Source organism: Mytilus trossulus, chromosome 1 (genome assembly GCF_036588685.1).
Source record: "Mytilus trossulus isolate FHL-02 chromosome 1, PNRI_Mtr1.1.1.hap1, whole genome shotgun sequence".
Taxonomy (NCBI): domain Eukaryota; kingdom Metazoa; phylum Mollusca; class Bivalvia; order Mytilida; family Mytilidae; genus Mytilus; species Mytilus trossulus.
The window spans coordinates 40,988,329-41,004,518 of NC_086373.1; the positions used below are offsets into that span (position 1 = coordinate 40,988,329).

At 32.8% G+C, this 16,190-nt stretch overlaps 1 protein-coding gene across 1 annotated transcript; it reads left to right on the plus strand.

Moving 5' to 3' along the window:
* The first annotated feature begins 8,993 nt into the window (after positions 1-8,993).
* Positions 8,994-10,153, plus strand: LOC134707856 (uncharacterized). Its single transcript, XM_063567959.1, has one exon. It carries the CDS (start codon positions 9,050-9,052, stop codon positions 10,151-10,153), a length of 1,104 nt encoding a protein of 367 aa, XP_063424029.1. The 5' UTR covers positions 8,994-9,049.
* Positions 10,154-16,190: the final 6,037 nt, after the last annotated feature.

The following is a 16,190-nucleotide window of genomic DNA, read 5'->3' on the forward strand; positions in this document are numbered from 1 at the left end:
TCATTAAACATGAAGAAATAAATTTGAAAGTAGTATAAAAAGATTGTCAAGTAACCAGGTAACACATTGTTCACACTATGGGCTATTTTCAAAGGACGATAACTGTGTTCCCGGACCAATAGTCTATGTTTAACTTGCTATTGACTAATTTGTAATGACTGAAATGACCCCCCATCACGCACCCAATTCTGGTAGATTTTATTATCTGGATCCGATTGATGTTTTCAACCAACTCTCCGAGGTTAGGGCGTACACTTAAAAAATAGTCTCGCTACGCCACTGACACTGTTGGCTTGCTTATTTTGATGTGGAATGTAAAGAAATCCATTTGTGATTTGTGGAAGTGATGTACGGATGAATCTTTGAATGTACATTTTGTAAACTGTATATTATGTTAATATTCCTGAAATGGAGTTTTTAATAAATCATACATTAGTCAATTTACTTGGATATTATTTTGAACAACATGAATTGACAGCATTGGATTATTGGTCGTTAATTGTCCGTTATTTCAATGTAGCAGGTCCTGACATGAAATTTTTATGTTACTCGACCACCATGGCATTGCCAGCAAATCGTGTCACTTCTGAAAATGTCAAGAAAATCATTCTAGGGGTTTTGTTTGAAGACAAAACCATTTTAAACATAGGGGGGTCCATATAACAACAAAAATATCCGGTAGTACTAAATGAAAACTATGAAAAAAATAAAAAAAATAAATTAAAACCCTAATTTCCATAAACTATAGATGTTATTACATCTATGCATAAACTAATTGAATAAAAAATATTCTATCATGGCAGATATAGGGACAATCTGTATTCATAATATTCGATGGAACGTCTGATAAAATAATAGCTATTTTTCGTCTAGCAAATGATTGTAACCCTTTAAAGTCTCAACTAAGAAATCTCAAACGAAAAAATGTTGTTCTTCGATGTTGATGTAATTAAAGGTCAAAGATTTACAATACATGGCATTATTGACCTTGAAATACATTTTCATGCTTTAAAATGTTTTAAAGAAACCTATTCTTATCTATATCTGCACAGAGATAGCTGTCACTCACAGCATGCATTTCGAGTATTAATAAAGGTGAAGCAATACAGCAAATTAGAAACACAAGTGACGATAACAAATTAATAAAAACAATAACTAGAACTGTTGGTAGAGAATTGAAATATCAATATATCAATATACACATAAATCATTTCCATATTTGATTATATTAAAATAATGCATCTTAAAATGTCCATCTCAAGCTTAATAGTGTTGGATCCTATGGGATGCATTGTTGCATGGGTGTTTTATAATAACACAATTTTCTTTGTTGTTGTTTATCCTGACTTTCAAGACATAACTGGATATGATTATATTATTATTATTACATATAGTATACAAAATATTCAAATTTTGCAATTGATTAAAAAAAATATGAAATAAAGTTGTTTATTAAAATTTCACATAATTAAAAAGACACATTCCTTGGTTGATATTGTGTATTCACTCCCTTCATGCACATTGTATTTATATATAAATGAAGAAAACAAAATACACTCTACAACATGTGCTATCTATCCATGTATCAACTAACATAGCATAGTATTATATTAGTGACAGTTTAATTTGAAAGTATGGTGTTTTCTAATCCACACAGGAGATTGATTCATCTTTTATTCACATTTTTAGTTGGATTTCTTGGCCATAGATGTAGACAGAATAAGTAACTGTTTAAAGAGTCATATTTCAAAATAATATAAAAGTTGACCATTGACAGAAGGTTATGCCATCAAACTTTAACTACATTATCTAGATTATAATCATAAGATATGCAGTACTTCTCAAAAATTCAAAGAATAATTGACAGCCATTTCAACTTGTCACAACAGGATATTATATCTATCTATCTGACCTTAACTTAATAGTTACCTGATTATATGTACATAATGTCAACAAATAAAAAAAAATATCATATTTTAGATTTTGCTAAATTTCCTACTTTAAAAAAACATACCATGTTTCATTACCATCAACATGATCAAGTTATACCATGATATAATAATTTGTACCATGGTATAGTAATTCGTACCATGGTATAGTAATTCGTACCATGGTATAGTAATTTGTACCATACCATCATACCATACCATGGTACCATTCATGCATACCATGGTATGATGGTATTCGTACCATACCATCATACCATACCACATACCATACCATCGTACCATACCATGTTTTACAGTATGCCGTATTTGAACGATACTGCTGTGCTAGTTTGTTGTATTTTTCAGCTTCACGCTGTGTGACAGATGTTGATGCCTCTATAGACTTTGTTTACTGAGAAGATATGGAGAAAAGTGTAGATTAATTGATAAAAAGTCATTTTATTTTGAATGCTGATAAGACATTAGCAGTGTATTATTGACTTTTAATTTGTCTGCGTTGATTAGACTTATCAGTTTATAATTGACTTATTACTTTAGCGTAGTTCAAATTAAACTTAATTTTGTTTATAAATCTAACTTTAAATTTAAAAATTAAATTTGGGTTATACAAAATCTGGGATGTCGCAGATCCTTTAGAGGGCGGTTCAGGGAGACAATAAATGGACTTGGAACTGTCCCCTCTGGCACATATCTCTACCCTACTGGCTCTTTAGTGGAGGGTATCAAATAATTTCCTAGGGTTCACTCTTGTCATCAAGAGGAATCCCCTCCACTTCTGGTATCAGAAGGGAGGTGTCATCTCCGCAGTACACGTAATTTAGGTTGTTTGCATTTAAAAAATCGGAGAGACTGTTTTCAGATGTCTGTGTAAACAGAGGGGGCTTCTCCGTCCAGTCCACTCTTGCACGTAGGAGGGATGTTTTGACACTTATGTTACCATAGGGTCTCCGATATGCTCTTTTCAATCCTTTGGCTATCGGTTTGTTTGTCTCCCTGGAACTGGTTAAACATTTTATCTGCGGCCTATTAAATATCCACACATACATATTCTGTACATATACTTGTTGTATTATTAGTAATAAATATTCTATATTCTTTCTACAATTTGTATTGTCTGTTTTTCAGCGCCAGTAGTCCGTTTATTAATATATTGACAACATATTTTTATTAGTTATTAGTTGCGACAAGTTGTAACACATACATTTTGGTTTAAAGGGTACGTTAACAATAATTATTAGACCTATGTTATATTGATTTGAGGTTTTATGTTCATTTAAATGAAATTTAGTCCAAGGTCAAAGGTCAAGATCATATTCTATGCGCCCCTCTTATATTTAGAATTATGCGTAAATTGATATACCTCATTAATTAATTTTACATATGACCAAGGGTCTATTTATTTTAGGTCCTTGGTTTATGACATTGAAATTGAGGTCAAGGTTATATATAAATTTGACGATCTAGATTTTTACCTCTGCTCTAAATTAATATTAATACATCATAAAGCCATAGGAACTGACATTTCAAACTGAATTGTAATATTTTCATATCAAAGTATATTGCTAGATGTAGAAGGACAATTGGTTTTTAATTGTAATTGTGTTTGTGCCAATAAAATATTCGTATTTGTACCACACATCGTTTATTCATATAATTATGTAAAAATCACACACATAGAAATGGCTAAATATACACCTTACAAACAAGTGAGGTATGACCCTTGGCAATGTTAACTTAGTTACACATTACAGGGAAGTAATACACGTAATATTCTAGTGTTTTAAACTTAACAAATGGTATTAGCAGGTGAATCAACAAGTATAAGAAACGCGCAAGTGCCAGTTTCATGCTATTTCTGCAAAGGACTACAAATCCAATGGAAATGTGTAGATTGCGATGATCGCATGTGTAGCTCTTGCAAAGTTACTGTGCATCAAGGACTTAAATCTACACAAGATCATGACGTTGTTTTCATACACGATACCGGCAGGTCATCACAAGTTTCCAAGGAGGTAACGTCAGTAGTTATTACAGCAGTTGTCAATTCATACTCAACTACTCTCCCTCGTGTTCATAATTTACCTTGCTCAACTGACAATTTAGTTAACTTTACACACTTTAAACTGGGAACAGAAGCTGAAAGTAATAACTTAATCAAAGGCAAATTTTTAAAATCCTCAATAAGAACATTACAGACAGTTAAAAGAAACATATTTGACTTTACATGTAATACAAATGGTTAACTATTTTTTAACGATACTGATGACAAGACAATAAACAGTTTATCATCTCTAGGAGAAATAAAAACTGTTATAGATCCATCGCCAATGCAGAAAGTGGCTATTCATGTAAACAAAGAAAACGAAATAGTTGTTGGATTAAGAGAAAAAGGACCACCATTTCCGGTCATGGGTTTTTCGGTTCGACAAGTTATAATTTTTGGTAGTGATTATCAACGGAAACATGGGAAAGTTACACTATTCGACAAAACAGGAAATAAATTGTTCAATTATGCATATCGAATTCGCACTGATTCTCTTAATATTATCTATGTTGTTGACTGTTTGGACGACGAGGACAATGGAAGATTAGTAGCTGTAGATAGAAATGGCCGTTTGAAGTTTACCTACGACGCGCATACGGAGTTCGGAATAATATTTCAACCAGAGGGAATTACTATTACGCCTAGTGATAACATTGTAGTTGCGGATTACCATAACGAGTCACTACATGTTATTAATTCGAAAGGAGATTTACTTGGACTAAAATTCATTTTCAAGGACCTGAACAACTGTGATCCATGTAGTTTATGCTTTGACACTGGAGGACATTTATTGATTTGATGTGGTAAGGAAAAAGATGAGGACTACGGGAAAATCTATGTCGTCAAAATGGTAGACAATTTTGTGTAATATGTGTTGCGACTATAGCTGACGTGAAAATAGCGAAAAAGATATGTTTTAATGAAATATATTTAAAGAAGTATTTTGCATGTTTTCTCAAACTCCCGAGCCCTCAAGTGAAGCCCTTACACCAGATAGTTCGAATACTTATTTAATTAAAAAAGAAGATGTGGTATGATTGCTAATGTGACAACTTTCCACAAGAGACCAAAATGACACAGAAACTATAGATCACCGTGCGGCCACAACATTGTTCTAGCTGTGAAATAATCAATTCATTGTTTTTTATTAAAATATTAGACCTAATAAATATGTTTAAATTTCACAACTACACCTACATTATGTCCAGATACATGTTTGGTTTTAAATTATAAGAAACATATTAGATGCAATGCGATTTTCGAGTGTGTTTTTTTTTATTCTATTGATGACATACTTCTTTTGCCTTTATTTCTGACTTGGGACATATTTCTAGCATGTGTCAGGGTGAAAGTAGTTTGCTGGCGCCAATCCCTCCCCTATGGACAGTGATGTAACTATACAACGCAAGAACGAATTATGAAAAAAAGTGGGGAAAGTCTTAATTCATCAGAAGGATACAAATAAATATAAATCTAACAAAAACACATAGAGTGCGTGGCAGGCTACTCATACAAACAGAAAGACACAAAGTACAGATCTAGAAGAAATCGAAGTTACTTACAATTTTAAAAAGTGCTAATTCTGTCTCTTACGTGTGTTTTTAGAAGTGCAGTATTAAAGTTTGCAGTTATCAGAAAGTACTGGCAAATATAATAATGCAATGATTTTTCTAAATTATACTCTCTAAAAAGGTTTTTTAACCGATGAGTGACCAAATAAAGTTTTCCTATTTTTGTTTACCGAAAGTCTTTAGACAAATATTTATGAAAGTGATAGAAAGAACGGATTTAACCAATTAAGCTGAAGTAACAACGAAATGTAAGACAAAAAGGGAACTCATGCTTCATTTGCTCGTGTATCGATGTATCAATAAGGATATATGGTATGACAGCCATGGAGACTACTAACTGCCGGAGACAACGGACGATGATGTTTACAACTACTGGTCATCGTTGGGCTTTCATGAATTCGCAAAACCAATACAATATAGCAGGCTCTTAAAAGCACACGGTAAGATGTTAAACAATAAAATAAGATATGAGTATGTAGGTGCAAGCAATAAAAAAACAAATATCAAAGACGACAACAAAAACCACTATTTGATTACAGGCTCCAGAATTTTGGCTTACCCGCTCGCCTAGTATTAAATTAAGTAGAAGGGTAAACATTTAGAACAACACATCATTTCTTATCCCGAGTTTCGATGTCTGTCTTACACAATAAAATTGAGAACGGAAATAAGAAATATACCAAAGAGACAACAACCCGACCAAAGAACAGATAACATCCAAATACCATTAATGTGTCTTCAACACAGCGAGAAAATCCTGTACCTGGATGTTGGCATGAGTTGGCTCCCTAATAAAAATGTGTACTTGCTCATAAAATATCTGAAAAGAATATATCCCGTATCATGGCAACAACTGGTTTTATAATTAATGTGATTATTTCCGAAGCAAAGACCCTATGAGTGAATCAATATTTTTAACGAAATATGCAATATTTAATTACCTGCCAACAGTATCATAACTTTATTCCTTCTGAATATGTCTGTTTAAAGATTGGGTTAGCTTTTGAGGTGAATGTCGATATTGTTATGCTTTGTAAAGAATATTACCATAAACACAATTGGAGGTGAAATACTTGAACGTAAAAGATGTCTGCGTTTTGATTTATATTTATATTTACCAATTAGTTCATTGTGCCGATAATAACATTTAGTACTAGAAAATGTTTTGGAAAAAGTAAGAAAAGTTCATACAAAATAAGATCGATTGTATAGAATATTGCGTTTATTTTTATCGCATAATAAACATTTGAAACATTAGAATATTTACATATTACTTAATACTGTGTTGAAATTACATTGTTAGACAATCTTTAATTTAATTTGTGTTATTGAATTAATCTTATATTTATAAATTTACCATTTACAAATTTTTGATTTTTTTGAAATACGAAGTTTTTTTTTACCTCAGGCATAGATTACCTTAGCTGTATTTGGCAAAACTTTAAGGAATTGTGGTCCTCATTTGATTCTATTCGGACCCTTATTGCTACAACCAATCCAAACTATCAACACAAATCAATTAATAGTAACATAATTATACATTGATTTTCTGCAGTCCAGATAAGGAAATGTCTTTATCTTTACTGGTAAATAAGGCCTAGATGATTTTTTTTTTGCAGATTTAATCAATTTGGTTTGTCCAGGTGATGAAAGGGTCAATTTCTATGAGACTTTTACATGTGGACGGTTGTATAATTTTATTTTTTATAGTAAAACAACGTTGACTTTAAGGTGGCATTTCTTTTCGTTTTATTCTAAAATCATACATTTTATTTTCATCTATTATACATATTGTTATCATTCCATTGTTCCGGAGTGCAGTGCAAATCTTCTTGCTCTTTTGACTGTAGAGTTGGAAAACAGATACCCAAAATATGTAAAGTTCATTCATCAACAGATAAGTCAGTGCAATTGTTTCTCATATAGATATATGTAGGAATATCATATTTGTTTAAAATAAACAGAAGAGGTCATAATATGGAGCATTGCTATTAAGTTTTTCGATATGAGCATTATCTATTTGTACTTTGTAATTTGTCTGCCAATAAACCTCTTTCCTGGTATCTATGATGAGTTCATTTACAACCACTGGGTAAATGCCACATATTTTGGAGGTTTCCACACCATGGGTACCATATATCATCTGGCCAGTGAATGTATATCAATACATCGTTAACCAATTTCGGAATGAAAAAGGTATGTTACTGTTTGAAGTTGAGTAGTCATAAGAACCCCACAAAGCATACCAACAGTCATCTTTAAATTCGTTTTTGAATTTACCAAAATCAATCAAAGTATTTCTACTTCTATTTCAAAAGTAAAGGGGTTTTTTCACGACGCAGCTCATTTGCCAAAATAAGATATGAAAACATAATGTATCTATGATATTATTAAGAGCTGTTCGACAAGAGTAATCTTGTCCAAACCCAGACTGTGCTGAGTGCCAAAAAATAGTCCTTTTAGATAGTTATACATATGGTTTGAAATTTTTTATTAGGCCGTTAGTTTTTTTTCGTTTGATTTTTTTAACATTTGTCATTTCAGGCACTTTAATAGCGGACTATGCGGTGTGGGCTCATTGTTAAAGGCCGTACGGTGATATAAAGTTGTTGAAATCTGTGTCACTTGGTCTCTTGTGCAGAGTTGTGTCATTAGCGGCCATACTACATCTTCTTACATGTACTAACTTTACAAATATATTTACACTCTTTCTCATTCCCGTGGTCTCTAGGAAAGAAGTCATCAAGATAATGCATCGTGCTGTCCTTTGATACTTTGTTATCACGAGAATGTTACACCTACAATGACCTACTGATATTACTTATTACAGCTGTCGGGCGAAGACAGGATAAGTCAATTGCACAATACAAGCTGATCATACTTCTACATGACATAGTCATCATAGACAAAGTTGATATAATACAAGTGAGAAGAACAAAATTCAGTCCATATGATAGGTAGAGTAAACAATATCATGAACAATAACACCCCCTTTTCGATTCATACACAGCATTAAAAATAAATAAAAATCATACTATTTTACAGTTAGGCATGTAGTTATACTTCTTGCTGTCCATTTTGATACGCATTGCACGATTGAGTGAGTGCTGTATCGAAAGTTCAAAAGCAAATATTAATTCAAGACAATTGTTGATTTTAAAATGCATTTTGAGCTTCATATAAAATAACTCGTTCGTATATGAAATAAGTCATTCTCAATATGACAATAACAATGGTTTAAACAATACCTGGTTGTGTTACGGTCCAAACATACAATTTAATGTGTAGTATTAATAGACTATTGCTGCATTTATCTTTAAACTTATACAAATAATGTTTATTCATGTTCAGGTTATGGGAGGACAAATTAAAATGGGATCAGATTACTCATTACTGAAGTATTCAATTGTTTTACCTACTTACAACATGCACAAAGAATTAAGAAATGAAACACGTAATGTTTTGTTGTTTATTTTACTGTAGAAATGGCGGCATCAGGGAGATCTACAAGTATAAGAAAAGCCAAAGTGCCACTGTCATGCTATTTATGTAAAGGACCAGATATTAAATGGAAATGTGACGATTGTGATGTGCACATGTGTAATTCCTGTAAAGTTACTGTCCATAAAGGACTTCCATCTACACAAGATAATGACGTTGTTTCCAAACAGGATATCAATAAGACATCACCAGGTTCCCAGGAGGTAACTTCAGTAGTTATTGCATCAGTTTGCAATTCATACACAACTTCTCTACCTGCTGTTTATACGTTACTTTGTTCGAATGACGATTTGATTTACTTCCACTATAACACTATAACGTCTGACGATTATCAATTTGTGAAAGGAAAACTTTTAAAATCATCAATTAAGATATTGCAGACGTTTGAGAAACAAATATTCGACTTTGCAATAATGAAAGATGGTGAAATACTTCTAAAAGAATTTGGTAGCAACACAATTCAACTTTTGTTACTTTCTGGTGAGGTCAAAACCGTATTAGATACTTATCCAATGAGACCATTGGCAATACATGTAAACAAAGATAATGAAGTAATAGTGGGAGTAAAAGAACAAGGACCACCGTTTCCTGTCCAAGATTTTTCAGAAAGACAAGTTATACTTTTTGGTAGCGATTATAAACGGAAAGTGACATTAGAATTCGACAAAGAAGGTAATAAATTGTTCAGTTATGCAAATCGTATTCGCACTGATTCTAGAAATGTTGTCTATGTTATTGATCGTGTTGACAATGCAAACCATGGTAGAATAGTAGCTGTAGATATAAATGGCTGCTTGAAATTTACCTACGACGGACCAAAGGATTTAGAAACATTTCAACCAGAGGGGATCACTATTACGCCAAGTGACAACATTGTAGTTGCAGATTACTACAACAAGGCACTACATGTTATTAATTCGAAAGGAGATTTTCTGGGACTGCAGTTCATTTTCAAAGACTTGGACATTAATTATCCGTCAAGTTTATGCTTTGACACTGAGGGACATTTATTAATTGGATGTTGCAGAGGAGAAAATGAAGAATTCGGAAAAATACATGTCGTTAAAATTTTAGATAGTCTTATGTAATATTTTGTTTGGTTGTCAATTGAATTTTCAAAATAATTGAATCTAAAAACAAGTATGGCATAGTAATTTCATTTAGAGTTATAATTATCCGGGAATGAAATGAGACACGATTGGATATTCTAGGGGTGAGTTATACAACAATTGAGGTATACAGCAATTTTCAAAATTAAAGTTCTCTCGTTTATCGTGTAGCATCGACTCTGAATGAAAATGCCCAGGATATGACGGGTGCAAAAATATTGTATGCAATCGTGTAATTGCATTCTGTGCGCACACACTTTGTTAATATATTCCTTTGAAATTAGACGCAAAATCATAGATCATGTTCAAAATCAAAACGTTATCCTGCAAATATACAATTATTGAGAGTGTAAAGTAACTATCTATCATTGTCCTACATACGAACGGAGAGTGAACATAATCAAATGTACAATTATAGTAAAAACATGGAACTTGAAGGAAATTTCAAAACTGAAAGTCCTTTATCAAATGGCCTAATCAAAAATATCAAACAAATGGAAATTACTGTTTTATTCCTGACTTTGTACATAACGTGTATTGATGTGACGAAAGCTGTATATATGTTTTGTTTCCAAGGTAACGGATAATGATATGGTCTAACAATGGGAATTGTAACGATATCGATGTAACGTATTTGACTCTTTTTTTTACAAATAAAATGCTTGCTTCTCATTCTGACTGCCCTTTTTGATTTACCCATTCGATCGAGATTCTGGAAAATAAGCCATTTTCTAAAATTTGCAACTTATATGCAAATTGGTAGAATCTTTGTTTTTCACAAAATACACTCCAGTGAAGTATGCTTCATTCTGACGACCTTGACAAAATTATCGCAAAGATGAAAAACCAATGTCTAACGAAAACCAGTTTATACTTCTGTACATTTCTTCATTGTTTAGCGGTCAAAACTATGTAATTATAAAATTGAAGAAGAAAGTAATGCTTATACAATTTACCGGCAACAATTGATTTTTGATACAAGCCCTGATCACACTACGATATCTAAAAAAAATTGGCGAAGGTAGTGCGATCGTGTAGATCGCAGTAAGGTCGTGGTACGGTCGTGGTGAAGTCTTCACGATTGTGATGAGCGTTGAAAAATTTAAACATGTTCAAAACAATCGTGGTGCGGTCGTGACGAAATCAAATCGTCGTGGAAGGATAGCAAATGTCGCTGTACCATCGTAGAGACAACGTAGCGAAAGAGCGATTCTAGTCGGAGAGATTGTGTTACGATCTAACAGCGACGTTACTACGACCTCACTACAACCATCACGTTCTCTCCGTGACCTGACAACGCCTTTACTACGACTTTTCCACGTTTATAAACCATACTAAATATACCACGTTCAGGCCATCCTCAACGTGCTAGCCATGCTCGGGCTCATTGTCTTAAGGATTTTCTTATCCCAGGCATAGATTACCTTAGCCGTTTTTGGCACAACTTTTTGGACTTTTGGATCCTCAATGCTCTTCAACTTTTAACTTGTTTGGCTTTATAAATATTTTGATATGAGCGTCACTGATGAGTCTTATGTCGACGAAACGCGCGTCTGGCGTACTTAATTATAATCCTGGTACCTTTGATAACTATCAAATAAATGTATAAAGCTCTCCAGGTTTTTGTGTCTGTATGTACTTTTGACCTCATGTGCTTAATTTCCAGCATCTTAACCATGCCTTACACATCTGTATCATTCCCACTTTTGTTAAATAAAATATCGTCATTTTATCTTGATGGATCAGCAAAACGTTGTGATTCAGGTAGGATTGAATGATCTGGCATCTTATCTGGATCAAAATTTGAATCAGAGGTTTCTCTGACTATACCTCTACCCTTACCACAACGACCACGAGTTCTGTTAGATTTTGGTGGCATGTCTGTGTCGTATTCCAGAATTTTACGTATTATGGAAATTAAGAAGAACTGGAACAGTATGTATATGGACAGCTCTCGTAGGAACATTATGTTGATGACGGTTTTGCTGAAAGCGTAGTCGGATCTCAATATGAACGTGGTATGGTCGTGGCAAAAGCGTTCTATAATCACAGAAAAAGCGTGAACAGATCGAGTTGCAATCGGATAAATCGTGGTATGGTCGTAGTGAGAACGTGATGAGCGTAGTAAGGTCGGGATAATTGTAGCGGGGTCGCCGAATAAGCATGGTGCGAATGTGGTCAAATCGTAGTGGAATCGTTGTAGAAGCGTACAAATAAGGATGTAACGCATCGTGAAGACAACGAAAACCTACATTTTCATTCGGTTTACCACGATCTGAAATTATTTTAGATCACGATGAGCGTGATGTGATCGTAGTCTAGTGTGACTGATATACAACCTATAAATCATAGATTGTTGATTATAACAATTGATCAACTATCTAATTTGTGGGCTTTGTTAATGGATTAATTGTTTTACAGGGAAGGGAACATTTTGTGGCAGTGGACAATTTAATTAAATATTATCATTAATTAATCCATCTAGAGTTTTAATTATTTATTTTTTTAAAGACTTCGCGTTCTTCATGGAAATAGAACATAAAAGTAATAAAACGACATAAAACAATTTCGGTATTTTTGCCAAAGATCCACTGGATCAGCTCTAGTAGCTCACATCTTTTTATCAATATGTCCATACTTTTAACAAAGTCAGTGTATTTCCAACATATTTGTGTCAGCTCAAATATTGTATGTAGTATAATAAAATACTGAAATTAACTGAAAGCATTCTCGAAGTTTTCAACCTGTTGAGATTCAAGATTCGCGTTAAATTGTCAAGTACGAAATCGTCACATATTTAACAATTAAACAAAGTCATCGCTCGGATTATTCAAATCATATACTCATTAATTTTGTATCTTGAGTATCAAAAATAAAGAAGGAACAAAAGTGTATACGTCAATGAAACAGCGACCCAACTTAAAACTCCTAATGAATGGTCCAAATAATGATATAGACTAAAAAGCTATGTGTTCAATTAATTGAAAATTAGTTCAGGGATCCATCATTGCTTTTTAACTGACAAATATAGAAACTGCAAGGTCTTACACACAACATCTTTATTTGAGGGTGTACAAAAACAAAGCATGCTAACTTTGTTTTTGGGGAACATGAAATCAGCTTTAATATATCCCTAAAAAAAATATAGTAACAACTAGCTAATCAAATTCTTGTTTAGTAAATAAAAGGATTAATAAAGAAACCGATTTACCAGTTTGTTCTACTTTATTTCTTTAGATTGTAAAGGATGCATGGTTTATCAAGAAAACAAACACATTTTGTGCATGAAATGTGCTATGAAAAGATCAACAAAAAGAATATGATTAACACTGATGCGTCTTTTGTAGAGGAAACGCGCGTCTGGTGCAACTACAAAATGGCAACCTGTATCTTTGATGAGCTTGTTTGTTTTTTAGTATATTATCATTGAAACCCATTTAATATAATATTGGTCGAAGTACGGTTTTCAACATTTATATTGCAAAGCCAAGTCAGAAAACATTAATCATTTTGAATAAACAATATGAACTTGTTTACTGTCTACAAAACTAACAGGAAATAAATAATCAATGTTCATTTACCAGATTGTGTTTCCCTGTGAAAAAAATTATAAAAGTTGATTACCTAATAAAAATACTACACATCATATTTTTGCATCACGGTAATGTATCAAATAAAAGTAAATATGAAGACATTTCATTCAAACGTACTAAATCCACATATCCTGTAAACTCTACTCCTATTCAATTTCAATAATGAACTGCTAGGTTGAAGCTACTATACATTAGGTTCGATAACAGCTGTTTTTCAATGTTCATTTTTATTTCACACAGAAATGTCACTCGATAACGTCAGCAATGTAAATATAGTGTTGGGAACAGTTCAACAACATCTGCATAAGACATTACCGTCTGAAAGATACCTCCTAATGTTGATTTTCATCACGGGAAAAGTCAAACTAGTCTTGTGTCATAAAATTTTGTTAATTTTTTTGTGTCAATATTCATGCAAGAGCATAAAATAATGGCGCGTAATACGATGTTAAATATACAAATTGACAACTGTCCTGGTACTCTCCTATATATTTTAAAACGAAACTAATTCATAAAAAGATGAATCTAAGGAAACAAACGATAACACGACATAAACCAATGACAATCCCTTAACTGCAGTTTCCTTGTATTGGGACAGGCGTCACCCCTCTCCTAATCTTAAATTGTGTTGTAACAGGAAAAAAAAACATAAGAACAAACTTAAATAAACAGTAATTCGTCAGATCGAAACAAGACACCTTACAAAAACTGACACGACGTGGCAGGGTATTTATACATCTTAACAAAAGAAAATAAACACAAAGTACATATCTTAGAATTATCTCAGTTACTATCAGATAGTTCAATCCAATAACAACTAAAAATGATGTATCTAAGACTATAGTATCAATCAGTACAAATCCAACATCAAATAAGTTAAAAATCTTATGGCAGTGTTGAATTGGTAAGCTATATGTTTACTTGTGTATTTTCTTCCATGTAAAAACAAATTCGAATACATTTTTAAAATGTTTGTACATAAATATTATCGTATACTATATTTATATTCCCGATCATTTTTGATTTCTACATATGCCTATTAATATCTGTTAACTCGACGACTGCATTTTATACTAGTATTATTTTTCTAACGGGGAGATGAAATTGCACAATTGTTTATAAAGTGGGAAAAAAACAAGTGATAATAAATGCTCGAAAGTAGCGTCAATCTCATGCTTTATTGAACAGCCCAATAAATTCTTCTTATATACAAAAATACTGTTTTGTTCCTATTTCAGCCCTTTTAAAATCTCATGTAGCTGTTCCGCTAGGCATCAGTCTTAATAAACTACCGAAAGATCATTCTGTTTTATATCTGCATTAAAACAGTTGAAGTTAACTATAGTCTGAAAACAACACCATTCTCAACTTGTCCCATCCATTTTCAATTTCCTGATCTGACCAATTTACAATAAAGACATCATTGAGAATACAATTGAATTCGATTGGGAAGTTTTCTACTTGAACGTTTCTGGTAATGACAATTATACGCTGCAGATGTCCAGTGTACTTTTCGTACTTGGCTCTTTGAATCTCGAACTTTCCCCATGTTTTTTGGGTGAATGATTTCGAAACGACAAAAACTATATTTTTACTTTCATGAATAGACTGTGAAATGGCATCAGATCGGATAATTCCAGCTAAAATGTCCCGATCCTCTATACACATTTTCATTTTCCATGTGTTTTCAATTTTCGATAGTAACATTTCTTTAACCCAATCGAAGCAATCATCTGAATAAGATAAGTAAATATCGTATTTGAATTTTGACCTTAAATCATTTTCAACAACTCTTTTAAAAACCCGATATACCCAATACGCTATTCGCCACCTGAAATTAACTATGACTGCAATAGGAGTAGTAAATGTAATGAAAATCACGAGTAAACATATACCAACTCGGAGCCACACTTCATTTTCACAATTGCCATAAATTTCATGGAAATTTTCTGCTGCTTTTTGTGTAGTAGTATATGTTCCGTTTTCCAACTGGCACGTATAGTTTCGGGCAGGCTTATCAAGTTTTATCCTTGTTTTGGATATCCATAACACAAAGTCAGAAGTCTCACAATTACATCTGATAACATTTCCAGAAAGTTTCAATTGAAACGAAGCCTTAATTCGATCATTTCTTAAATCGAAAAATTGCTGAAACGTCTCATTGATCGTTTGAAGATTATTACGTTCTAAATTTAGGACTTCAAGATTTGTTCAAGTGTGCACCGGTATTGGTACTTCCGAAAATAAGTTGAATCCCATATCAAGATGTCGTAAGTGTTTGTTCGAGTTGAATGCGTCAATTGGCAGAAACCATAAGTGGTTATATGATATGTCCAATCTGTTTACTGTTGGAAAAAGACTAAATATTTTTTGACCTCTGCTAAATGTCAAATCAAGCCTTGCATGTTTCAATATCAAAGTTT

What these genes read in the sequence shown, in the direction of transcription:
- LOC134707856 (XM_063567959.1), top strand. Translation starts at nt 9,050, where the DNA reads ATGGCGGCATCAGGGAGATCTACAAGTATAAGAAAAGCCAAAGTGCCA.